We start from the raw sequence: 27,678 nt of genomic DNA, 5'->3' as shown, positions 1-27,678 counted from the left end.
TCAGTTGCTCCCAGCCGTCTCCAACTAGAGAAACCCCTTGCCCTGTAACATCATTGTGGCCACCAGGAGGAGGCCCTGTTATTGGGCAAAGAGGAAGCCAGAACCCTGATATGATTTAGTACATTCTGGGCTGAAAAGAAAGGAAGAGGGAGTGATGATAAATGGATCAAGAAAGAGATTTGAAAATAATGGTGAAGGAGTGATGTACACCAAATAGAGCAGTAGAAACAAACAGCTTAAGTACTGAGCACCTGCTGTGTACCAGGAGCTCTATGGCTTTATATATGTCATCTCAGTTAATTCTCCAGTGACCACACAGGCTTAGATGGAAGTAGAAACAGGTTACTAGGGCAGAGGCTCAGCACAGGCAGGTGAGCAGCAGAGCGGAGCTTGGAAGCCTACTCCTCCTAGCAGGGAGCCCTGCATGCTCCTGGGTGTAGGTGACTGCAGTCAACTAAACCCCAATTAGGTGCCTTTCCTGCCTGGCCCGGTCCATCCTGGCAGCTAGTGTGTGGCAGCAGGAAGAGAATGAAAGTTTGGGCAGTGATGAACATTTTGTTCAGCAGCACTTTTACATTTCTTTCCTAAGCCGCTTTCCAGCTAATGGCCGATCACGCAGAGTGTGCAAGTGCGCTTTGGTAATAGGAGTGCCACCCCCACGGAGCCACGGAAGCGCTAGGAACTCAACCGCGCAGTTCCCAGGGCGAGCAGTTCCCGATGCCGAGGGTGGACCCAGAGGCGGGGTGGGGCCACGGCTGCTGCCCGGGGATTTGAGCCGCGGGTGGGCGGGGAGGAGCAATTGTGACCTGCTCCGGTCCCTCCCCTCCCCGGGCACTGTGATGCTGCAGGGCTGCTGCTGGCCCAGCATGTCTGTCCCCGGCCCCCTCCCACCCAGTGTGTCACAACAGCGGAGGCGGCTGTATCTAGAGCAGTTGGGGTGGGCAGGCCCAGCTGCGAGGCGAGCCAGCGAGGAGAGCAGCCGCGATGGTGAGCCTTTCCAGGGCCCGGGGCTGGGGGCCGGGGATCTGGGGCGCGGAACTGGCACCGAGCCGAGATCCATATCTACTCGGGGGCCAACGGAACCATTGCTTTGGATCTTCAGAGCTCGAAGTCTCTTGGGCTGTCAGTTCAGGGTCAAGGGGGTCTGTACCCTCGGGTGGAGGACATCGTGCCAGTACCCTTTATAATAGACATAAAGTAGAGACCTGAGGCGAATAGTCCCCCAAAGGGACCTAAGGGGGATTTGCGCATGCAGTGAGGAGAGGGAGGACATGGGAAGCCTGCGCAGAAAAGGTGAGATTCTGGGGGATCCTCAGGCGGGCAGCTCAGGGACTAGAGTGGGCTAAGTAGGGGACTGTCCAGGGATTCCAGGTGGGTGAGCTGGGCCCCAGCGGCTGGGGGAGCAGGCGCAGTTAGGTCCCCAAATCCAATCAAGTGTGACTGAGCCCCAGGATGTGACAGAGGACTTAGGGCGTCACAGTCTCCCCACACTTGAGGTCGTTTTCCTTTCTGGTCTCTGAACATTCGCTTCGGTTTGGGGGGCGTTTAAAACTTGAGTGCTCCACGCCAACTCCCCAGTTTTTCCAGCGGTCAGGATCGGAAGCACTTTGGCACACAGAAGTCTTCCTCCGGAAGGAAAGGGGACCTCAGACTTCTCTTTTTGTTTACTGTCATGGTTAAGGGCTCAGCGGTGGCTCCGTTCTCCCTCCCCGAAATCTAACTCCTTTTGTAGACGCAGATCTTGCTGGAGGGGGCCTCTTCAGGCCCTCTAGAATCCTTCCTGTCACCACCCTCCCTCCCTCTGCCCCGGGGAGTGGGTAAAATCGTCCCCAATCCACTTCCCTGAACGCCTGAAAACCCGGAATCTCCTTGTTCAGAGCCCTGGTATTTTGGTAGCAGGGAGGTGGGTTGGAAGGGTTGGGTGGAGGAGGGGGACAGAATAAGCAAGTCTCATAAGCCAAGGTCAGGTTCTCTGGGCACTCTTGCTCTAGGTGTCAGTGACAGAGCAGCACAAGCCAGAAAACTCACCTCCTCCCCCAGCCTCTGCTGTGTTTGGAAAGTGCCCAGGGCCTCTAGCTCTGGCTCCAGCTGTTTCTTAGCTAGAGGTCTGTCCAGCAGCCTCTCTCTCAGGAGCAAGCTCCCAGACCCACCTGGGAGCTTGAAGAACTTGGGAAATATTGGTGATAGCGGCCCAAGGAATCCACTCCTGTTGGAGGTCCCTGATGTGAGGCCATAGAAGAAGCCCAGAGAAAGATTTTGACTCCTGGCTCTGCAGCTAGCTTCAGGAAGGTCGATTAACCTCTCTGGACTGGTCTCATCTACAAAATGAAGAGGGGTTATAGTTACAATTTCCAAGGCTCCACCTAGCTTTACTATTTTAAACTTCTTATTGTGGAGAATTTCAACCATATACAAAAGGGGAGAGAATGGCATAATGAACCCCAGGATATGCCTCATCCAATTTCAACAATTATCTACTTATGACAAGTCTTGCTTCATTTATTCCCCTTTCCCTCACTTCTTATTATTCTGAAGCAAATTCTAGGCAGCATACTCAAAATTTGAGATTTAATATTTATAATATCTGGCATGTAGTGCTTTATAATCTTCAAAGTGCTTTCTCTTGCATGTTTTAATTTTGACCTGAATGCCATCGCGACTCTCAGAGTAGAGCCTAAAGGAGGCTTACAGGGGAGCCAAGGATCGTAATCTAGCCCTCTGAGCAAACTTTAATGTATATTCAATAGGCAAATTTCCGAAAATATCTGGTAAATAAAAATTTTAAACAGTAAAAACTTATTTTAAATGTGGCTGTTTAACTGAAAACCTATGGTTGAATATTTTGAAAAGAGACTATTTTATTTATTATGAAACTGAATTTTGTATAGCAGGTTGTGTTTAAAATATTTAATTACATGGGCAGCATTGTCTTAATGGGAAAACATTTTTTATTGGCCATTTCCTACTCATAGAATCTCTTTTTAAAAAATCTCTTGATTCATTCCTAAAAGCCTAGACTGACACATCTAATAAATAAAGACCCAAAGAATCCCACCCTTGCAGAAAGGACTTTACTTCCTTTAACAGGTGGTTTCAGGCAGCCATCCTCCAGAATTCCCTTCCCTTGTGGGGGTTGGAGGGAGAGGCCTGCTTCTGTGTTAAGAAGAATTAGATTCAGCAGTTCTGTAGGTTCTGAGTAAGAAATGTATAAGTAATCCTATAACTGAGCATTCCCGTCTGCTCCCAGTGTCCTTCCAGTAAGCAGTTCTTCTGGGAACTGAGACTAGGACGCTTTTGGGGAAAGTGGTATGGAGACGCCTGGCCAGGTGCCCCAAGCCAAGCCCATGTCAATGACACCAGGGCACAGAGAAAGTGTCTAGGTTTATGGGGAGGTGAGAACATCTGGCGCACAGCCATCTTAACTGCATTCCTTCTGAACGAGGGAGCACTGGTTCAGATGGGGATAGGCATGAAATGGCAGCAAAGAGCCTGTTTCCTCAAAAAAAAAAAAAAAAAGGCAAGGGAGAGTGTTTGGGGGACGAGATGGACACTGCTTCTGTGTCTGCAGTCTTCTGCACACTGCCCCCACGTAGACAGGCATGGCTGAGCTCTGCAGGGTCCATACTTATTTTCTGACCTCAGATCATTGCTGGAGTCACTGCTGCATCTGCCCTTCCCATTACTAAGCACAGATTCCCCCAGACATTGTGGGGGTACATGCCTCTGAGCAGCAGCAGAACCCTGATGAATAGAACTTTCCTTAGCAGTGGCTAGGGCAAAGGTGCTGGCTAAATGTGGAGGAGTTTTCATAAGAAGCTTCCAGGCTCAGGTCAGGCCCATGCAGAGCTAGAGGACTATTGCTGTTGCTGAGTGTCCTTTCTGAGGGGGTTCCTGAGTGACCTTGAGAGGAAGACGAAAAGTTAAAAATAACTTCTGAGGGGGAAGTAGCTGGTGAATTCAGGACCGGCGATAGGGGGTGGGTGGACCCAACTGTCCTTCCTTGGGGGCAGAGTGGACCAACTGCTCCTTTTCCCTTTGGAAAATGCTATCTGTGGCCTTTGTGGTTGACATTTCCCCTGTCTGTGTCTTCCTGTTAGAATTAGTCCCAGATAATAAACTGTGGAAGAGAATGGGAAAATGGAGTGGGTGGTGTGCACCAGATTAAAACTCCTTAACTGTCTCTCACACTTGCCCCCAATGTCCGTTAAAGCCTAAGGGCCTTTGGACACCAATGGGTCTCTCAGGCTGGGGATCTACTTATGGCACACCCCTGCCATTCCTAAAGGTGGTCTTATGTAATCCCTATTGCTGCCCTAAATACAGTGCCTATAATGTGAGCCCCCTCTCTTGAGCTACTTTCACTCACTGATGTTAATTTAGGTCAAATTTTTGTTCTTGCTGTCTGGCTTGCTATGTATTCTTTGTTCTGAGTGATTCCAAATATGCTGTAATTGAAGGGGTTTGAGCAGAGATAATTCAAGCGCTCTTTTATGGATCACATTTCTCCTTACTTTAGTTATTCCTCCGTAACACTGTGGACCTACTTTTTATTTGCCATCTTTAACCTAGATCCTAAAATATAGGTGATTTATTAGCCCAGCCTGACAACTAATCTTAATTTGGTGTAATAATATGCTTCCTGAAAGCAGCTGTGTGGCATTTGACCATGTTGGTGCTCAGGGGATGTGGACTGGTCTCAGGTTTTCACATGGCAAATACTGCTGGTCTGTGTCAGTTTCTTTCCTAGATAATATGCCAGTTTTACTGTTTTATGATACTTCACAATGATTTTTGAAGCTACAAAGCCTCCTTCTGCGGGGGTTCCTAATTAGCTGATCTTAGTCCTCTGAGAGCAAAACGAAAGGGAATGACTATTATTAAAATAGAAATAATATAAGATTGATATAAGAAAGGGTTTCTTATAGTGGAATTGTAAAAGGGCTGTAAAGTTCTAGAATTTTTTTTTTTTTGATGCTCTGCAGAACACAGGCTCCCCTCCCCGTGGACGGTGGGGGTAGGTGGCACACATGTCCCCTCCCCGTGGACGGTGGGGGTAGGTGGCACACATGTCCCCTCCCCGCGGACGGTGGGGGTAGGTGGCACACATGTCCCCTCCCCGTGGACGGTGGGGGTAGGTGGCACACATGTCCCCTCCCCGCGGACGGTGGGGTAGGTGGCACACATGTCCCCTCCCCGCGGACGGTGGGGTAGGTGGCACACATGTCCCCTCCCCGCGGACGGTGGGGTAGGTGGCACACAGGCTCCCCTCCCCGCGGACGGTGGGGGTAGGTGGCACACATGTCCCCTCCCCGCGGACGGTGGGGTAGGTGGCACACATGTCCCCTCCCCGTGGACGGTGGGGTAGGTGGCACACAGGCTCCCCTCCCCGCGGACGGTGGGGGTAGGTGGCACACAGGCTCCCCTCCCCGCGGACGGTGGGGGTAGGTGGCACACATGTCCCCTCCCCGTGGACGGTGGGGGTAGGTGGCACACATGTCCCCTCCCCGTGGACGGTGGGGGTAGGTGGCACACATGTGCCCTCCCCGCGGACGGTGGGGGTAGGTGGCACACATGTGCCCTCCCCGCGGACGGTGGGGTAGGTGGCACACAGGCTCCCCTCCCCGCGGACGGTGGGGGTAGGTGGCACACATGTGCCCTCCCCGCGGACGGTGGGGTAGGTGGCACACAGGCTCCCCTCCCCGTGGACGGTGGGGGTAGGTGGCACACGTGCCCTCCCCGCGGACGGTGGGGGTAGGTGGCACACATGTGCCCTCCCCGCGGACGGTGGGGGTAGGTGGCACACATGTGCCCTCCCCGCGGACGGTGGGGTAGGTGGCACACATGTCCCCTCCCCGCGGACGGTGGGGGTAGGTGGCACACATGTCCCCTCCCCGTGGACGGTGGGGTAGGTGGCACACATGTCCCCTCCCCGTGGACGGTGGGGTAGGTGGCACACATGTCTCATCTGCTCTGCCTTTCATGAGCCTACACGTCAGGCAAACTGTGCAATTTGTGGGACTTGCCCTCAAGTTTCCTGCCTCTTGTTCACATTGCTCCTAAGCTCAACTAAAACGATCATTTTGGCATGTCTAAATTCGTCAAGGTCGCTGCAAATATTCCTGTTTCAGGAAACCAAGCCAGAGTTGTTTTTTCTCCTTTGAACTCCCATCGTCTCTTTGGCACTGGCTACTCTCTTGTTAGATTTTAAGACCCCTCAGTGCAGAGTTCTCATTCTAATCATCCCTATATTTATTGAGCACCTACTACGTTCAAGCATTGTGCTTGGGGATGCACTGATAAGCAAGGTTCCTTGCCCTCATAGAACGTATTCTTTCTGCTAGGAAAGTCAGAAAATTGAACAAGCAACTATAATATGGCATGATAAATACAATGACAGGGAAGAAGAGGATTGTGGGAGCACATAGTAGGGGCCCTGTGCTGGTTTGTGGTTTTCCAGACTTCCTGTAAGAAGTGACATTTAATGAATAGGATAAGTAGGAGTTAGCCCAGTACCTTTTGATACCTTCTTACCCACGATAACACAATAAATATTTGTTTTAGGAATGAACAGAGTGGGTAACTTTTGTAGTTACACCAGCAGTAGATCCTCCAAGGATGTCATACTTTTCTTGAGGAAAGGAAACTCCTCTGTTAGGTTTCTCCATCTCCCTCATCTTCACCCCCTGGATTGCTGGGCAGAGAGGTCCAGCAGCACACAGGGAGCCAGCCCCCTTCCCCTCATAGCATCCTTGGAGCACAGAAGTGGTCTGAGCTCTATAAGCCCAGATTCAAAATGGAACTGAGAGAGAGAAATAGTGTGAGAGAGAAAACATGAGCTCTGATTGGCTAGAGAGGGGAATCTGAAATCTGAGTTTGGAGCAAATTTAGGACTTAAATATCCTCTGCTGGGTCAGCTTCTTCTGTACTTTGGCCCCCTCCCTCTCCTTGTACACACCAGCCCCGAGAAACAGATTCCTGGTTCTATCAGAGAAGGATGACCCATTTTCAAAGAGGCTACTACCATAAGCCCGTCTCAGTTTTTCTTTGCACTGGAGGTTTTTTCTGTTTGGAGTTTTGCTATACAAGCTTGGCCTTGCTGTATACACTATCAGGCTTACATTGATGTAGATGTGGGCATGCCCCAGGGCCCTGGAAGTTCAGAAGACAAGTGAGGCCGGAGGTTGTGTGGTGTAAAGGAAAGAACTCAGGCCGAGGTCAGAAGACCTGGATTCCAGTCTGGGCTCTTGCTGCAGAGCTGTGAAATCTTGAATCTGTCCCTTTACCTTTCAGAGCTTCAGATTTTTCATCTTTGAAATGGGGAGGGAATCATATTTGGTGGTCCATGAGGCCGGTCTAAACTTTTGCTGTTGACATAACATCCCGTTGTGCCAGATGGATGACCTTTCTTTGGTATGAGGGGTGACCTCACAAGGCTATCAGTACTGGGTCTGCTCTGTGTTTATCTATGTAGAACTTCCAGGGTGGACGATGGGGATGGTGATCAGGCAGTGGCTGGAGGAGGCTAGTTCAGTGCCCTGACAAATTAGTTCTTAATATTGTTAGTTGAATAAATGACTAAGTGAAATGGGACAGGAAGAGCCTGGGCCCGACAGGATAAGGTAATTATGGTGAGTGGAATCTTTACTCCCATTTTTCCTCTAGTTCCTTTCTTTATTTTTTTTCTTTTTAGTATGAAAAATTTTAAATCTCTGGAGTAGTACCATAATGCCACCCTTACATATATGATCTAGATTTAATAATAATTATTATTATTTTTCTGCCATTTTTACTTTACCTGCTGCATTTGTTGAAGTATTTTATTTATTTATTTATTTTTACCGTGACATAACAGCATTTATTTTTTTAATTTTTAATTTTAATTTTAATTTTTTTATGTAAAGTTTGATGATTCATTAGTTGCGTATAACACGCAGTGCACCATGTAATACGTGCCCTCCTTACTACCCATCACCGGCCTATCCCATTCCCCCACCCCCCTCCCCTCTGAAGCCCTCAGTTTGTTTCTCAGAGTCCATAGTCTCTCATGCTTCATTCCCCCTTCTGATTACCCCCCTTTCTTTATCCCTTTCTTCTCCTACTGATCATCCTAGTTCTTATGTTCCATAGATGAGAGCAACCATATGATAATTGTCTTTCTCTGCTTGACTTATTTCACTTAGCATTATCTCCTCCAGTGCCGTCCATGTTGCAGCAAATGTTGAGAAATCGTTCTTTCTGATGGCTGTGTAATATTCCATTGTATATATGGACCACAACTTTTTTTTTTTTAATGATTTTTTATTATATTATGTTAGTCACCATACAGTACATCCCCGGTTTCTGATGTAAGGCTCGATGATTCATTCGTTGTGTATAACACCCAGTGCTCCATGCAATACGTGCCCTCCTTACTACCCATCACCGGTCTATCCCATTCCCCCACCCCCCTCCCCTCTGAAGCCCTCAGTTTGTTTCTCATAGTCCATAGTCTCTCATGCTTCATTCCCCCTTCTGATTACCCCCCCTTTCTTTATCCCTTTCTTCCCCTACTAATCATTCTAGTTCTTATGTTCCATAGATGAGAGAAATCATATGATAGTTGTCTTTCTCTGCCTGACTTATTTCACTTAGCATTATCTCCTCCAGTGCCGTCCATGTTGCAGCACATGTTGAGAACTCGTTCTTTCTGATAGCTGAGTAATATTCCATTGTATATATGGACCACAACTTCTTAATCCAGTCATCTGTTGAAGGGCATCTCGGCTCCTTCCACGATTTAGCTATTGTGGACATTGCTGCTATGAACATTGGGGTGCATATGGCCCTTCTCTTCACTACGTCTGTATCTTTGGGGTAAACACCCAGTAGTGCAATGGCTGGATCATAGGGTAGCTCAATTTTTCACTTTTTAAGGGACCTCCACACTGTTTTCCAGAGTGGCTGTACCAACTTGCATTCCCACCAACAATGTAGGAGGGATCCCCTTTCTCCACATCCTCTCCAACAATTGTTGAAGTATTTTAAAGTAAAATACAGATGTCATGGCATTTTGCCCCAAATGCTTTAGAAGTGACCCTCAAAAACTAATGATGTTGGCTAACTGAACATAATTTTTTAAAAAATGACCCTAAAAAATAAGGACATTGTCATACCTAACTATACTTTCATTATCATGCTTAACAAAATTAATCAATTTCTCTATTTGTCCCCCAAATAATTTTAATTTGTTCAAACCAGATTTCAGGCAAAGTACACATACTACATGTGGATTTATGTTTCTTGAGTTTCTTTTGATATGGAACAATCTCTCCTATCATCTTTATTTTTCATGAACTAAAAAGATTGTATCAATTGCCCTGTAGAAGTTTCACCTTCTGAATTTATTTTGTTTTCTCATGATGTCACCTATCACTCTGATCGTGGTGTTATCTCTAATGTAACAAAATTTAAAGTGTTTAATAGATTAAGACTGAGTTGTTTTTTTTTTTTTAAGAGAGAGTGTGAGCACATGTGTAAGAGTGAGTGGGGCGGGGAGGAACAGAAGGAGAGGGAGAGAGAGAATCCTAGGCAGGTTCCAGGCCCAACGTGGAGCCCAATGCAGGGCTCAATCTCACAACCCTGAGATCATGACTTGAGTCAAAACCAAGAGTTTTACGCTTAACCGACCGAGCCGCCCAGGCATCCCAAGGCTAAGTACAAGAATTCCTCATGGGTGGTGTTGTGTATGTCATGTTGCATCACATCAGGAGGGTCTTAATGTCTGGTTTTCTCACTATCAGTACTGTTAAGATTGATTCCAGTGTTTGGCTAGTAACTGTTGTGGTTACTTTTTCCCTTGTAACCTGGAAGTAACAGTGATTCTTTGGCGCTATATGAATATCCATTTCTTTATATGGCAACATATCTTAATATATCATTCCTTGTACATTTATTAGCTGACAATCCTCAGTTAAAAAAAAAAAAGAGCTTTCCCTCATCAACAGTGCTATCTGGGGACAAATGAGTTTTATTTGTTTTCTTAACACTAAGGAGTTGTGGATTTTTATATACATCCTGTTTCAATCAAGTACCATTATTCTTCTTTTTGATGCTCATGCTGTCTCATCTTTGGCAGTGGGAGCTTCTTCAACTTGGTTTCTGAAATCTTTCGACATCATCCCAGCCTGTGTTAGCTTCTGTGCTTTCAGGCACCATAAGATGTTCCAGGCTCATCTTGTGTATTCCTTGCCCCAGACCTAGAATTCTTCATTTCTCCCAGGAGCCCTGGTTCCTGTTAGTGGGGAATGGTATTGAGGGATCTTCCTTTTCTCTTGATTGGTGTAGCCACTTTTGGGTTTTGGAAGCATCTATGAACATATCAGTTATTCCTGAGTCTCTTTTATACTTCCAATTACTCTTTAGTTTAACAGGGAAAATAGCTCTTCCTAAGGGATGTGTGTGTGTGTGTGTGTGTGTGTGTGTGTGTGTGTGTGTGTGTAAGAAAGAGAGAAAGAGAGTGTTTGTGAAGACTGGCATATTTATCAGTTGTGTGAAATTAAAGGAGATATCAAAAGAGGCTGATATCATTGATATCATCATATTGGTAGTTTTCTGGTCCCAAAGAGCCTTTACTCTTCCTCCTATGACCTCTGATCTTTCTTAAATATCCCTACATTCTTGCTGAAAAAGAAAGAGTGTTCCAGAGGGGAGGGCTGACTGGAGAGCAAACAGCACCACAGATACGCCTGGAGGATAGGTGGGGTGTGGTGGTGGTTAGTGGGGGGGGGGCAAGGTTCAGAAGACTGAGGGTCAGGGCCACAGAGGATGCTGTCGCCTAGAAGGTATATATAGGATCAGACTGGTTTTTTAGGTCTCTCCAAAGTCCCATCAGCTTTAGACACCTTCCTAAGAAGCCAGGGCTGCCTGGATGTGAAAGATGTGGACTGTTGATAATACAGTAGTTGTGGGGTAGTTCTTGGTGTAGGACACTTTTTAAAAGACTTTTTTTAAAAGTCTTTTTAAAGACACTTTTTAAAATTAAGACCTAAGGTGAAGGCAGAAAATAGACCTCACAGTAAAGTTGAGTAGAATGGAGACCTGGAGTCTTTCTTTAGTGTTTCCACTGTGTTTCTTCCGTGTTTCTTCTGGGTGCAGAATAAAGCTACAAGGTAATATCATAATGAAAATGATAATGGTAAAGGCAGAAACAACTATAATCATGGCTAACTTATTTCCAGATGAGGTGAAGTTAGTTAAATCAGCCAAGGTCACACAGCACAGCAGGTAAATTGAGAAGGCTAGATTTAAACCCTGGGGTGTGGACAACTTTGTGAGTGAAGCCTTTCTCTGGCTACCAGACTCATGGAAATACAGCTGGGTTGTATTTCCAGATAGGGCTATGTTTCATACTGGCTGCTGTGAACACCTGTGCTCTATACTCCCCAAGGCAAGGGCATAGAGACAGGTGTAGGATAGGTGCTCAGTTCTAAAATTGAATTACGGAGTAATGGGTCCTGGCACCTCTGGCTCTTTGAGGTGTTATTCAGGGAAGCTGCCCTGTTCCCATGCCCAGAGAACTTCCAAGTTCCCTCTGACTCCATGTGTTTCAATGCCCAGCCAAATTCTCTGGAGGCTCTGCTCTTGGCTTGGGTTACCTAGTTGGAAAATGCCAGGTTGGGTCATGGATAAGAATAGAAACCCATGGACGAAGCACATGCTTCCCAGCTGAGCTCTAACAGGCATCACAGGCACAGAGCCACTTTGTGGTGGCAACTGCTTCCTCACAGGTGGGATATATGGAGGTGATACGGCTTTCTGGTAAAACCCAGCTTCTGTTAATACACACGCATTCATTTTCTCTCTCTGTCTCTGTCTCATGCACACACAGCCATTCTCATCCTCAATTATGATCAGTCAGGTAATTGTGGCTTAAAGAGGTAAAGACCCTCTAAAAGTCAGCTTTAATATGTGGCCTGACATAGGCAAGGGAGCAGATTATGGTGGCTACAAAGAAATTTTCCAACTTCTCAGAGTTCAGAAAGAGCCTAATTTACACAATCCCAATTTTCCTTTGCTGATGTAAAAATCCTTTCTTCTTCCTACATTTGTAACCAGAACACTAAAGATATCCATGATACCTACTTACAAAATATTTTCCTTCCATGACTGTTTATCTGCTCTATGATATTCTGAGACTCTGTGTGTGTGTGTGTGTGTGTGTGTGTGTGTGTATGTATGTATGGGAGAGAGAAGGAGAGGAAGGGGGGAGGAGGGAAAGAGAGAGAACGAGGGATAGAAAGAGAGATAGAGGCTGTTGTCTAGGAAGGTCAGGGCTTAGGCAAGAATATGAATGCTGCACTGTGTATGGTAGTGAACTTATGTACAGTTTCTGCTGTTATCATTGGTTCATCCTTTGACCTTCTTCATCAGTACAGGAATTTCATGGTTTGGAATGAGCCCCTTGTATTATCAGTATGGCTGCCCTGTTTTTCCTTTTCTTGGTACAAAGAATTAACCCTATGAAACAACCTTTAGAACAAGCCACAAAACCGTGATTCTTCCTCAGAGCCAAATCACAGTCCAGGTGCAGTGCTGCCCAGTGCACGCCTCAGACCCCACCTGGTTTTATATGGCATGGTTGGAGGGATGGATATCCTGTGAGTTGAATGCCAGGGAGAGACAAGTCCGCAGATGTGCAGGATATAGCATAAGGGCATGACTAGGGCCTAGGACTCTCTGACCTTGATTCGTACTCTCCTCACAGCGGGAGTGCATATCAGTCCACGTGGGTCAAGCGGGAGTTCAGATTGGCAATGCCTGCTGGGAGCTCTTCTGTCTGGAACATGGCATCCAGGTGGATGGCACCTTTGGTGTCCAGGCCAGCAAGGTCAACGACGATGACTCATTCACCACCTTTTTCAGTGAGACTGGCAATGGGAAACATGTGCCTCGGGCTGTCCTGGTAGATCTGGAGCCTACTGTAGTAGGTGAGTATGGGTTAGGATCGTTTCCACAGAGAACAACATGAAGCTGCAGAGCCTTTGGTCCATGATAGCTTAGGAAGCAGAATCTCCAGTTGGAAGGTGGGGGTGGCTCAGCTAGAACCTCCCCACCCCACCCCACACTTACTTCTGTTAGTTTCTTGAAATCTTCACAGTCTGGTGGAGTCTCACGATGGGAATCACAGATCTCTACTCCCCCATTATAGCTGTAACCTATGCAGAACAAAATACCCTGTACTTAAACCTCTTAAACCTGCTGAGAAAGATCCAAATTGTCAAGATTCTTAACTATATGCTAAGAGTAAAAAATAAAATAATTTTAGGAATTATGAGAGGTCTTCAAATAGTCAATTTTCCAAAGTATAGGTTTCTGGTTCTATAATAATTGCAGTCTTTTTTCATGGGTCTGGTATAACCTTGCAGTATCTTACGCAAAATGGAATAACAGCGGGCACATTCTCTTACAGCCAGAGGTTGCTATAATTCTAGAATAAACCTCTTCTGGATCATAGAAAACAGGAATCCTGACTTGTGTTGGGACAGGGTTCTTGGTGCTTCATCTTTCCCTTGAGTGCCCCTCCCCTCTACTCCAACATCACTTACCTTGGGTCTGACTCCTGGGTCAATCCTCAGCTCAACATCGGGATTTCCTCAGCTTCAAGGCTGGTTCACCAAGCAAGGGATGGGTAAGTTTCACAGAGATATCTGGGCTAATGTCTATAATGCCTAAATACTAATTTCTAGGGGCAACAGACTATAGGTACACAACCCTTGGATACTTTGTACAAATACAAAATGTGCAGATTACCCTCCCAGGCACTATGCAAATGGGTGATTTCCCTGGGTGGGGTCGTAGAGGAACTCTGAAGAAAAGAGAGTATGTAGTTGGGGCTTGATACATCTTGGTCTGCCATATGTCTACCTTGTGTGGACCCTTGAAGGTGAGCTGAATGGCCACCCTCTCTAGGGTCCCTGCTTGTCTAGAACCTGGAGCATAGCTCTGCTTCAGAGTCATTCTAAAATATCTCTAGTGCCTGACATATATTAGGTTAGGGGTGGGACAATTCCTGGGAGAGCAGATCACCTGGAATCTTTCTCTGTATCCCTAGAACATTTTGGTGCAAGTGAAATTGGGTTAAAGTTTTGGGTAACCCTGCAGCATGAAAGAAAAAATAAGAAGGAAGACTTGAGGGGCCAAGGTGGAAGGAAGGAGGGGCAGTCAACTTTGGTGTTTGGTGAACTTTGTGAACCTAATGCTTTTAAAAGTTCCTGCCAGCAGAGCAGGAAAGTTTCTCTTTGCCTATTTGAGTCACAGGCTTATGGTTCTATTAGTGCCTATGTTAACCTGGAATTCTCTTAACCTTTTGCAGATTTATTATAGGGTTGTCTGGTTTTGCCTCAGTGGAATTTTACAGGTAGAGGAAATGGAGACCCAGAAAAGTATTATATGATATTTAATGAGGGATGCATCTCCTCTAGAAACAATGTAGTAAGACCTGATGGTTTCTGTCTCTTGGTAGATGAAGTTCGGGCAGGAACCTACCGTCAGCTCTTCCATCCAGAGCAGTTGATCACAGGGAAGGAGGATGCAGCTAACAATTATGCCCGGGGCCACTACACAGTGGGCAAGGAGAGCATCGACCTGGTGCTGGACCGCATACGGAAGCTGGTAAGTATTAACAAGGGTGGGGAATTGATGAGTCAGGCCTAAGCCTGAGCAGAATTAGTGGGGGCCTATGACCCCTGGCTACAGAATAGAGCTCCTAAGATTTGGGAATTTTTGCTTATGTTCTGTAAGAAGCATTCACAGGGATGATGCCCCTTCCTCCACTTGGACATCATGAACTACCCTACAGGCCAATGCCCTACTAATTCTTATTGATACTCTATGGTAGTATCTGGAGGAAATTCCAGGTATAAGGAAGGCTAGCTCTTTTCTTGTTGGAAGCATGGGTTAACAGAGAATTTAACTTGGAAGAGAAGAGATTGAGCATTTGAGCACTTACAAATGCCATTACAAATGTCAATTACATACATTCCTTCACTTAATTCCCTTAATAATGATACAAAAAAGTCATCTCCCTATACTTTACAGATGAAGAAATTGAGGTCCAGGGTGGCTCAATAATTCAGTGTGGGTCACACAACTACAAAGTGGTAGAGTAGGATTTGAATCAGATTGTTTTGGCTAGAAAGCTCTGAGTTGTAAGGTGGGCCACTTTATCTCTTTGAGCTTTCACTTCCTTATCTTTACAATGGAAATGGCTGGACTTGATCAGGGGTTCTTGGGAGCTAAGGATGCCAAATTTTTGTATATGTTCACTTTTTCTGTTTAGTGGAAGGCTCATAGGGGTTATCTGTCTCAAAGCTGTCTGTGGGCCCCAAAAGTTCAGAACCAGTATCATAGATCATACCCAATGGGAAAATTTGTGACTGTATGAATTCCCTTAGTTCTGATAAGAGCTAACATTGAGTACTTACTACATATCAAGTCCTTGCGCAGCAATATCATACTATCTCATTTGATAATCACAATAACCTTGTGAGATAAGTTTGTTTTTTTTTTTATTGCCCTACTTTAGTCAGGAAAAAACAGAAATCTGGAGAAGTTCAATAACTTGCTCAAGTTTTTACAACTGGAAAATGACAAAAGAGATATTAAAACTCAGGTTCTCTGACTTCATTTATATTTCTGATATTGGTACCCTGAGCCACCTTTCAAGGCTGGGCTGAGATGTATAGTCAGCAGCTCCCACAAAACCAATGACAAGAGCAGGGAAAATGGGCAAGGAGTTGGGGTTCTTTTTTTTTTTTATTTAAGATTTTATTTATTTGACAGAGAGAGAGACAGCCAGCGAGAGAGGGAATACAAGCAGGGGGAGTGGGAGAGGAAGAAGCAGGCTCCCAGCGGAGGAGCCTGATGCGGGGCTTGATCCCAGAACGCCGGGATCACGCCCTGAGCCGAAGGCAGATGCTTAATGACTGCGCCACCCAGGCGCCCCCAGAGTTGGGGTTCTTGAATGGCAAAGTTATTAACCACTGTAGTTCTGAAACTCTTATTCCTAGTTCAACCAAGCCACTGGGCTGGAACCTTCCACATACCTAGTGGCATGTGCCTGTGCAGTTTGTCACCCTATACATTTTAGCTAGTTCTCTCAAGATCAACCCAACTCCGTTTATCTTACTTCTTCAAGGATGTTTTGATTTTACCTACATAAAAATGTTGAGGAATACAGTGAGGCAGATAGAGAGGATTGCTTGCCTTTGCTCACATGAGGGTATTCTCATAAACTTGTCTTCATGGTTTCTTCTCATGTTCTACTCTCCCCAGACAGATGCCTGCTCTGGCTTGCAGGGCTTTCTAATCTTCCACAGTTTTGGTGGGGGCACTGGCTCTGGCTTCACTTCTCTGCTGATGGAACGGCTCTCCCTGGATTATGGCAAGAAGTCCAAGCTAGAGTTTGCTATCTACCCAGCCCCTCAGGTTTCTACTGCAGTGGTGGAGCCCTACAACTCCATTCTGACCACCCACACCACACTGGAACATTCAGATTGTGCTTTTATGGTGGATAATGAAGCCATCTATGACATCTGCCGCAGGAATCTAGACATCGAGCGCCCCACCTATACCAACCTCAACCGCCTCATCAGCCAGATCGTGTCCTCCATCACTGCCTCTCTCCGCTTTGATGGTGCCCTTAATGTGGACCTCACTGAGTTCCAGACCAACCTGGTGCCCTATCCCCGCATCCACTTCCCACTGGTAACTTATGCACCCATTATATCTGCTGAGAAAGCCTATCATGAACAACTTTCCGTGGCTGAGATAACCAGCTCCTGCTTTGAGCCCAACAGCCAGATGGTGAAGTGTGACCCGAGACATGGGAAGTACATGGCCTGCTGCATGCTCTACCGGGGGGATGTGGTGCCTAAGGATGTGAATGTTGCTATTGCTGCCATCAAGACCAAGAGGACTATTCAGTTTGTGGATTGGTGTCCCACAGGCTTTAAGGTGAGAGCTGATGACTTAGGGAGAAGATAGACAATTAGAGAAGCAGAGGGAGATTACTAACGATGGGGGAGGAAGATGTTTAAATTCCAGCGTCTTAGACATACAATTCCATGGGAGCTTCAGGCTTCATGGGATGATATGGGAAGAGGGCTTAAGACAAATATAACCGTAATTTCATTAGTTCATTTATTTTAAGTAAGGAGAGACTTTATTTGAAAGGATTTTTGAAAGAAGAGGGAGGAGGACAATCGCAATACTCGGAGGGGCAATACTGCATGCGGCAGGGAGAATGCTCCTACTGCTTCTACCCTAACATCTGCAAGCATCTCAAAGGTTAGGAAGAAAAGGGCTTTTCTCTAATAAGGAGGAGTGAACAGGCTAGAAAGAACCCATGCAGGCAGTGTGGGATGAATGGGATGAATGAGTAGAGGTAGTTGTAATCTGACAATAGATCAGAAAATGGAGTTAACCAAATTATTCAAGTTACCAGAGAGATATAATTCCCTCCTTTAACAAAAAATGTGTTCCTCTTCCAGTTTATTTTGAAAAATTAAACATTCATCCTGTAAGTCTTAATTAAACTTAGAGTGAGGATAAGAAATTTTATGGTTACTATAGGATTGTGAGTCACTTATTTTGTGAAGCTCTGACATTTCCCATTAACCAGGAGTAAGCAGAAGCTGAGGAAGCCTGTTGTAGATCAGGTGTCCGTAATCTGGAAAATGCCAGACTCTGAGGATTAGTGGGTAGATACAATAGCCAGAGAAAACACATGGATCTCAGGACTAGTGAATGTTGAATGTTAGAAGTCACTCCTTTGAGTTGCACAGACAAGGCATGCAGCTGGCTCTGTGCATATGAACTGCTTGACTACTTTGTCCTGTGTTCCTGTGGTGTTTAATCGGATTCCACTATCAAAATAATTACCATCATTTGCATTAATAATTAGTAACCCTCAGCCATGCCTTTAATAGTTCAAAGGTTCACTCAGCACCAGGGGTGGTTATACCAGTTGCTGGATATACAGAGATGAGCATGTCTGTTTTTCCCTGATGGGGCTTACAAAAACAAGGCAGCATGTGCCAATCTCTTGACTGACCTATTTGCATATGAGACTTTGACCTAGCTGATCTCCTTTTGTAGCATTTTTCCTCACTGCTGAACTCCTAGCTATATACATAATCTTTTCCCCCTAGACCACACCTATTTTTATGGATCAGTTTCTGTCATTCTTGTGAAAACTGTCAAGATCTTCCAAAATATGGAGTTCTTTTTAAATTTTTAAAATGGAAACGAACAACAAAACAAGCTAGTAAGAAAATGAATAGGAAAAAAAGAAAAAATGAGATGTGAGGGTGGTGGGGAAGTTAACAAAAAGGAGATGCCCCTCATTCTCTCTTTTTTATTTTAAGCTGTCCAGAAAATAGGTAGGGCTAGCATCTTTAGCTGCTTTTTGGAAAAGCTCATGTTTGTTGAATTCCGTCCTCTCACATCCTCCCCAAGGGTGTTTGTCCCTATTTAACTCAGTTGAAGGGATAATTACTGTTCAAGAGAGGAGAGTTGGCTCTAGGCACAAAGTTTTTTGCTGCTCAGGGTCAGATCTAGCAAAGTATGGGATACAGCAAAGTTTATATTCATTGCACTTCCCCTTCTCATTTTTGGTCCTTTGCCCCTGTCTCATCATCACTTCTACCACCCAGATGCTACTTTTGTCTAAGGGGAATGATAGATGATTGTGAATTCATTTAATGGGCTACGCACCTTGGCTACATAGCCTGCAGCAACTCCCACCTGCGTCTCAAGAGGACATGTGTTTTAAAGCTATGAAGGCTGACAACTAACGCATGGTGACCTGGGCAGGAGAGGTAGTCTTGGATCGTACTGTGGTTCTCAGTGTCCCATAAATACTACCACAGTTTGTTACCTTAGACTTCTTCCAGTTTTCTGCAGTTTCTGGGTTGGCTTTGGTTTGGGATATGTATACGGGGAGAAGAGAGATTTCTTAGTGCCCCTAACATCACATTGGGCTAGGGTTAGCTTAGAGGACCCTGCCGTGCTACCAGATCTTGGGAAGTTGGTTTGTCCAGGCAGGAGTTTTGATTAACTTTCTTTGATTGAAGTCCTTGCTTTTCTTCTAACAAGCCTTACTCCCCTGAGACATGGAGCTGGGTTAACACTAGCACCATCTCCAGGAACTTTTGGATTTTTAAATTTATTGCTCTGGATTATCTCCATGATCCTTTTTTCTTAATTTAAATTCAATTAGTCAAGGTATAGTATATCAGTAATTTTTGATATAATGTTCAATGATTCATTAATTGAATATAACACCCAATACTCATCATATCATGTGCCCTCTTTAATTCTCATCACCTCGTTACCCCATCCTCCACCCACCTCCCTGATCTTTTAAACAGCCCTTAACTCTTGGCAGAGAAATTTCCATAAATTTGTTGACAGTATAACTAAGAGAAACTTTAGATGACCATGTGGAAAAGAGTAAACTTCAAGTCTAGAAATTAATTTGCCTCTAAAGGGAATCTATTTCCCCTTTCAAGATAAACACATATTGTATACCCGCCTTAATAATAATCTCATTCATTACCCTCATTTGTCTACTTGACTCTCCCTCACTAGCATTTCTATTACCAGCCCTGTTCTCCTTTTCTTTTCTTCTTCTTCTTTTTTTAACAGTTCATTTATTTTTTTAAAGTTCGATGATTCATTAGTTGCGTATAACACCCAGTGCTCCATGCAATACGTGCCCTCCTTACTACCCATCACCGGCCTATCCCATTCCCCCACCTCGCTCCCCTCTGAAGCCCTCAGTTTGTTTCCCAGAGTCGTCTTCTTTTTTTTTTTTTTTAAGATTTTATTTCAAAAATTAATGAAGTACTGTATGGTGACTAACATAACATAATAAAAAAAATGAAGTGTATTCAGAAGGGCACGTGATGTGATGAGCCCTGGGTGTTACATGCAACTGATGAATTATTGAACGCTACGTCTGAAACTAATGATGTACTATATGTTGGCTAATTGAATTTAAGTTAAAACAGTATATTCAGTAACTGCTGTGAAAATGCAAAATATATATTCTTGAAAAGTAAAAAAAAATATTTTATTTATTTATTTATTTGTTGGGGGGCAGGGGGAGAGAGAGAGAGTGTGAGCGCACAAGCAGGGGGAGGGGCAGGCAGAGGGAGAAGCAGGCTCCCTGCTGAGCAAGAAGCTGGATGCAGGGGGACTCAATCCCAGGACCCTGGGGTCATGACCTGATCCAAAAGCAGACACTTAACCACTGACTGAGCCACCCAGGCATCCCTGTTCTCCTCCTTTTCTTTTGCAGTTTTTATTTTTTCTTCCAAGTTTTTATTTAAATTCTAACTAGTCTTTTGCAGTCTTTAGATTTTATAGCCATTCTCTTGAATTTGCTGGCACCCAGTTCTACTAGCTTTTAATTTATCTTCAACACTCACCTCTTTCTAACTTTGTTTCTCCAACCTTTTTGGTTGCTTCTTCTCACATCCAGGCCTGCTCCCATTCCCAACTCACGACTGTGTCTTGCTACCATACCACGTTACCAAGACAACCCCATCTTGAGTTATCTTTTGGCTGCTCTGCATTTTCTTTTATTGCTCCTCTTCTTTCTGTGTTCCTCAGGTGGGCATCAACTATCAGCCACCCACCGTGGTGCCAGGAGGGGACCTGGCCAAAGTCCAACGGGCTGTTTGCATGCTGAGCAACACTACTGCAATTGCGGAGGCCTGGGCCCGCCTGGACCACAAGTTTGACCTCATGTACGCCAAGCGGGCCTTTGTGCATTGGTATGTTGGAGAGGGAATGGAAGAAGGAGAATTTTCTGAGGCCAGGGAGGACCTGGCTGCTCTGGAGAAGGATTATGAAGAAGTGGGGACTGATTCATTTGAAGAAGAAAATGAAGGGGAGGAGTTTTAAATATAACACTTTCCCCTTGGCTGTGTCTCTTTATTTATGCTTCTCCACTCAAAGCACATTTAATTATTCTAAGAGTAACAGACTAAACTCCTAAGCCCAGCCTAATTTCTGTCTTCCATTGGAAGAGGTGTCTGACACCAGTGCTTGTGGGTGACTGGGCTGTTCAGACCTTCCCTTGGGTAAAAGCAGCTTTGTGTCACTAAAAAAATTGAGAGTCACTGTCTCTAGGTTAGGGTGAAGCCAGGTTACATGTTGTGAAGAGGCCTAATCAGGATTTTAAATTCTGGATTAGTCTGGGCCCACCCTAAAATGCAGCCTGCTGGCTGTGGAAAGATCTGGGCATTGGGAAGATTCCAGGGAGGGAGTGGCACTGTTAGAGAGTGAGAAACAAGACAGACACATTTCCTGTCCTTGTAAAAACACAAATAAATGAATGAAATAATTCAGGTAATGTTAACTGATAATGAAGTAAAAAAAAACCGTGATAAGGGAAAGTGTTCCTTTAGACTGGGTTTTCAGAAAAGACGTCATGGAGACCTGAACGACAGGAGAGAGCCATCATGTGAAGTTCTGGAGTTAGAGAATGCTGGACATAGAACAAAGCACAGATGTGGGAACAAGCTTATGTCTGAAGAACATAAAGCAGGTCAATGTGCCTGGAGGATGGTGTGAGATGGAGATGAGAGCCAAGAACCAGGCTGGGGCAAAAGCATATTTAGCCTGTAGACCACGGGAAGGAGTTTAGATTTTTTCTCTAAGTGAGAGAAACATTTGGAACATTTTAAGCAGGATATACTATACTTTATATACATACATACCTTATTTCTAATCCTCCCAACAATCTCAAATGGATATTCTCATTTTATAGATGAAGAAACTGGGGTTTACAGAGTTGATATGTTGCACATAGTAAGAGATCTCAGATAGCAGGGCCTACCGATTCTGTTCTATTCTTGTCTACCCTACACTGTTTCTTTCTTTTTTTTTTTTTTTAATAATGATTTTTTATTATATTATGTTAGTCACCATACAGTATATCCCCGGTTTTCGATGTAAGGCTCGATGATTCATTAGTTGCCCTACACTGTTTCTATGCCTTGGTATCTGTGCCCAGCTCTGGCAGGATTTTAGGAAAATCAAAACGCTGTTCTTATGAAACTACTATTGGTAAGATACCCAGGGTTGGGACCACAGTATGTCCCTGTGTATTAAATGTACATCTTGTTAATTGTTGATTTTCCCTAATTTTTGTGTATTCTTTGGAAGAGAAAAATAGAATAAAATGTTCCAAGAAAAGGAAGGTTATGTCAGAAGTAATGCTAATCACTTCTAAAGGATTGTTTTCAGAGGGACCATACTTTCTTGCTCTTCTATGAAGGAGATCATGGTGAAAAAAAAAAAGGGTCCAGATATGCTGTCCATTGTGACCTCTCTTACCTGAGGGTCATTCCTGAACCAAGTCCCGTAGGTATCTGCATAGACAAATTTATTAGAGAATTGTAGTAGAGAATTAGGGTCAGGAACTCAGGAAAGGGCATATTCCCTCTTGATGGAAGTTGAGAGATGTACCCATGGATTTCAGATAAGCCTCAAAGGACTTCCTGGGTGTATAACTATGACCTAATTAGGGAGAAAATAACATATTCTCAAGGCCAGGGTTTAGGGCTGTGGTAATTCACTCACGGTGTGTTCCTTTCCTTTAGACTTATATGAATTAGGTTAAAGTAACAGGAATGGCAAAGTCATGTTTAAAAGGTATGAATAAAGGGGGATAAGGCTGCTGGAAAGTTTGAGGGATGATATATAAAAGCTTTGGATGTATTTTCCCCAGTTTCTCTTCTATTTTTTTTCATTTGGTTAAGTCCTTGTCCAATCATGGCGTTGGGTACCTCCAGTCCACCTCAGCTTTTATGGCTGTGGACATGAAATAGGATTATTGAATTTTAGAACTGAAGTTAGTTGTCCCTACAAAGAGGGTAAATAACCCCCCCCAAAAATGGATGATTCTGTACCATTCCCTGAGATAGGCAACATCATAATTCTTTCTCTAGCCGGGGATTAGGAAGTCTTCTTAAGATTGTAAAGCAAGTTTGGCAGATGCTAGATAAGATAATTGTGCAACAGCCTTTCATAGGTTGCTTGTTTAGCTCACTGGGTCTGGATTACCGAGACTCTTGAATCCTAACACCAGTTCTTAGGGATTCCCAAGTCACTCTCATTTACAAAAAAAGAAAAAAAAAAGAAAGAAAAAAAGAAAAAAAAAGGTCACTTTTACTTTTTAAATACTTTATCCCAAGAATTAGAAGTGTCCAGAGTTAATATAATATATAGTGCAATTCTCTTTAGTTTTCTGCCCCAATTTCTCAACACATTTCTTGGTTCTTTCTAGTTTGGCAGCATGGATATTCATATGCATTCCTCACTCCAGCACACGTAGTACTGGGTCCTGATTTGTTAAGACGACAGACCTCCAGTCTTTTTTTTTTTTTAATTCAGGTTTATTTTACATAGAATAAAATGTACGGATCGATGAGTTTTGACAATGTATGCACTCATGTAACCATCACCCAAATCAATACATGCAACATTTCCATGGCTGCTGAAAGCTTTCTTGTGCTCTTTTCCAGTTAATATCCCCAGTGAGAGGCAACCATTCCGATTTCTGTAGATTAATTTTCCCTGATCTTGAACTTCATATAAACAGAATCGTATAGCTAAGTACTCTTTTTTTGGGGGGGGGGGGGTGTATCTATTTTTTTTATTATATTAGTCACCATACAGTACATCCCTGGTTTTTGATGTAAAGATCCATGTTTCATTAGTTGCGTATAACACCCAGTGCACCATGCAATACGTGCCCTCCTTACTACCCATCACCGGTCTATCCCATTCCCCCAACCCCCTCCCCTCTGAAGCCCGCAATTTGTTTCTCAGAGTCCATAGTCTCTCATGCTTCATTCCCCCTTCTGTTTACCCTCCCCTTCCCTTTCTTCTCCTACACATCTTCCTACTTCTTATGTTCCATAAATGAATGAAACCATATGATAATTGTCGTTCTCTGCTTGACTTATTTCACTTAGCATTATCTCCTCCAGTTGCATCCATGTTGCAGCAAATGTTGAGAAATCATTCTTTTTGATGACTGAGTAATATTCCATTGTATATATGGACCACAACTTCTTAATCCAGTCATCTGTTGAAGGACATCTCGGCTCCTTCCACGATTTAGCTATTGTGGACAATGCTGCTATGAACATTGGGTTGCATACAGCCCTTCTCTTCACTACGTCTGTATCTTTGGGGTAAATACCCAGTAGTGCAATGGCTGGATCATAGGGTAGCTCAATTTTTCACTTTTTAAGGGACCTCCACACTGTTTTCCAGAGTGGCTGTACCAACTTGCATTCCCACCAACAATGTAGGAGGGATCCCCTTTCTCCACATCCTCTCCAACAGTCTTTTGACAGCAATCAGCTTAGGTTCCAAAATAAACCTACTAAGGAAGAAGATAGGATATTTATTTTCTCCAAACTGCTGTTTCTATCAGCAATTTGATCAGCATTTAACTTTTCTCTAACACAAAATTGCCACTAGCCCCACTATTCTGAGTTGTTAAGGGCCACTGAGTCAATCCCAGTGGAATCACCTTTCCTGTAACAATGCAAATCTACTAAGGGATTGAAAACTTTCTTTTCGTGTTGTGAGTCTAAACTGTTTACATTAAAAAAATCAGGGTTTTTTTGGTTTTTGTTTTTATTTTTTAGGTCTTGGGACAAACTCATAATGCTGAGCATTTTAGGGGTGATTAAAGTGAGAGAGGGAGTGGGGCATTAAGAATGGATATCAATACTGATACTAATTAAATTTTGTAATGCTTAGGTTATCCTTCCTTCTCTTATGTAACATAATCCCCAAGAGTAAAGGTGAGACTTGACTTACCCACATCTTTTCATGATGTGCAGAATGGAACTCCTTACGTGACTTTTTATATATCGTATTTTGGATTTAGAAACTAAAGTCTAAAATGTAAAGCTATTGTTTGGCTCATGATCAATGAGGCAGAATAGACTTTTTTAAAAGATAGATTTATGTATTTTAGAGGGAGTGAGCATAAGCGGGAGGAGCAGAGGGAGAGGGACTCCTGCAGACTCCCTGACGATCAGAGCCCAACTTGGAGCTTGATCTCACAACCCTGAGATCACGACCTGAGCCAAAACAAAGATTCAGATGCTTAACTGACTGCCACACCCAGGCACCCCCAGAACATAGACATTCTAAGCAGATTCCATTATTTTGCAGTGGGAGGGGAGGAAATAAAAATGTAAAATGGCTTCCTTATAAATGCCAATGCAAAAATCATTAGTAAATTATTATCAAACGGAATTCATACATTGAAAAGCACAGCACAACCAATTGGGGTTTATTCCAGGAATTCAACCATAGTTCAATATTAGGAATTCCATCAGTCTTAAAGCCTGCATCATAATGGGGAAACATTAGAGGCATTTCACTAAAATCAGGAACAAGGCAGGGATGCAGGATGCCTAGCATCTCCACCACTATTTAAATTGTACTCAAGTATTAACTAATGCATTCAGATAAGGAAAAATAGAAGAACAGTAGTTGGAAATGAAGAAGTAAAACAATTTGTATTTGTAGATGAGATGATGGTGCATTTGGAAAACCCTGCTCTATAAGACTAACTTAAATATGTCAGTATGGTAGCAGGGTATTAATTAATAGCCTTGATTTCACAAATACAATAAAACCTCCGTTAACAATAGAAACAAAGAGATGCTTAGAAATAAAAATTTAACTAGAAATGTTTAGAAGCCTTTATGAGAAAACTTTATACTCAAAGACACAAAAATAAATGAGCAAATTTAAAGACGTTCCTTATAATTGGATAGTAACTGTCAACAAAATAAACATATTATTCTCCCTAAGTTAATTTATAAGTTTAATTTAATCCAATAAAAATGCCCGTTTCATTTTATTTTATTTTTGCCCATTTTTTTTCTTAAAAAAACCTTTATTTTGAGATAGAGATTCACAGGAAGTTGCAAAAATGGTACAGAGAGGTTTACCCAGATTCCTCCATCAATTCTACTTTACATAATATCAAACTCAGGAAATTAACATTGACATTTGTAGACGTATTTCTATGCCATTTTATCACATGTGTAGATTTGTGTAATTACCAGTCCAGTCAAAGATAAGGTACTGTTCTATCAGCACAAAGATACCCCCTTTATTCCTACTCATCCTCCTCCCCAACCCTTAAACATTGGCAATCCCCAATTTGTTTCCCATCTCCATAGTTTTGTTACCTTGAAAATGTTATACAGATGGAGTTATATAGTATATAAGTTTACCTCTATCTCTAGTTAAGAGTTTTAAATCATAAATAGAAGTTGAATTTTGTTAAATGCCTTTTCTGCATCAGTTGATTTTGATCACGTGATTTTCTTCTTTAGCCTGCTAATATGGTCGATTACATTGACTTTTGAATATTGAACCATCTTTGTATCCTTGTAATAAAACCCTACCTGGTCAAGGTATATAAACCTTCTTATATATTGATTAATTCTATCTACTAACATTTTGTGAAGAATTTTCACATCAGTATCCATAAAGAATATTGGTCTACAGTTTTCCTTTTTGCACTGTTTTTGCCAGATTTTGATATCAGGGTACCATTACAGGGAAAACAACTGGGCCTGGAGATTTCTTTTTTAGAGTTGTAAAAATTAAAAGTTCAATTTCTTTAAAGCTTATGGAGTTATTCAAACTATCTCATATTGGTGAAGTGTGGTAGTTTGTGCTTTTCAAAGAATTGTTCAGTTCAAATAAGTTGTCAAATTTATGTGTGTATAGCTGTTTATACTATTCTCTTATTTGCTTTTATATCTGCAGGTTTTGTAGTACCATCGCCTTTTAAATTCCTGATATTGGTAATTTGTATTTTCTCTTTTTTTCTTTTTAAAAAATTTATTTTATTTAAATTCAATTAAATAGCATATAGTGTATTATTAGTTTCAGAGGTAGAATTCAATGATTCTTTTTTTTCTTTGCCAGTCTTGCTAGAGATTTGTAATTTTTTTAATTTTTATTTTATTTTAATTGTTTTTGATTCAAAATAACAATCAGTATTTATTTATTTTAATTTTTTAAAATTATGTTAGTCACCATACAGTACATCCCTGGTTTTTGATGTAAAGTTCGATGATTCATTAGTTCCGTATAACACCCAGTGCACCATGCAATACGTGCCCTTCTTACTACCCATCACCAGCCTATCCCATTCCCCCACCGCCCTCCCCTCTGAAGCCCTCAGTTTGTTTCTCAGAGTCCATAGTCTCTCATGCTTCATTCCCCCTTCTGATCACCCCCCCTTCTTTATCCCTTTCTTCTCCTACCGATCTTCCCAGTTCTTATGTTCCATAGATGAGAGAAACCATACGATAATTGCCTTTCTCTGCTTGACTTATTTCACTTAGCATTATCTCCTCCAATGCCATCCATGTTGCAGCAAATGTTGAGAAATCGTTCTTTTTGATAGCTGAGTAATACTCCATTGTATATATGGACCACAGCTTCTTAATCCAGGCATCTGTTGAAGGGCATCTCGGCTCCTTCCACAATTCAGCTATTGTGGACAATGCTGCTATGAACATTGGGGTGCATACAGCCCTTCTCTTCACTACGTCTGTATCTTTGGGATAAATA

General features: G+C 43.3%; 1 protein-coding gene across 2 annotated transcripts; it reads left to right on the top strand.

Moving 5' to 3' along the window:
- The first annotated feature begins 739 nt into the window (after window positions 1-739).
- TUBA8 (tubulin alpha 8) lies at window positions 740-22,249 on the top strand. Of its 2 annotated transcripts, XM_026502783.4 has the most exons (5): window positions 740-987; window positions 12,743-12,965; window positions 14,501-14,649; window positions 16,312-16,992; window positions 20,656-22,249. In XM_026502783.4, exons 1-5 carry the CDS (start codon window positions 985-987, stop codon window positions 20,947-20,949), a joined length of 1,350 nt encoding a protein of 449 aa, XP_026358568.1. In that variant the 5' UTR covers window positions 740-984; the 3' UTR covers window positions 20,950-22,249. The 2 variants fall into 2 exon arrangements, with proteins under 2 accessions (XP_026358568.1, XP_026358569.1); XM_026502784.3 differs by lacking the exon at window positions 12,743-12,965 and having other exon boundaries at window positions 825-987.
- Window positions 22,250-27,678: the final 5,429 nt, after the last annotated feature.

This window comes from Ursus arctos, unplaced genomic scaffold, assembly GCF_023065955.2.
Source record: "Ursus arctos isolate Adak ecotype North America unplaced genomic scaffold, UrsArc2.0 scaffold_26, whole genome shotgun sequence".
NCBI lineage: Eukaryota > Metazoa > Chordata > Mammalia > Carnivora > Ursidae > Ursus > Ursus arctos.
The sequence above is the reverse complement of the archived record's forward strand: the minus strand, read 5'-3'. Positions and strand labels throughout refer to the sequence as shown.

What these genes read in the sequence shown, in the direction of transcription:
- TUBA8 (XM_026502783.4), top strand. An exon ending in TCTGGAGCCTACTGTAGTAG is followed by an intron (nt 12,966 to 14,500) that starts GTGAGTATGGGT and finishes GTCTCTTGGTAG; the next exon opens with ATGAAGTTCGGGCAGGAACC. An exon ending in GGTGTCCCACAGGCTTTAAG is followed by an intron (nt 16,993 to 20,655) that starts GTGAGAGCTGAT and finishes TGTGTTCCTCAG; the next exon opens with GTGGGCATCAACTATCAGCC.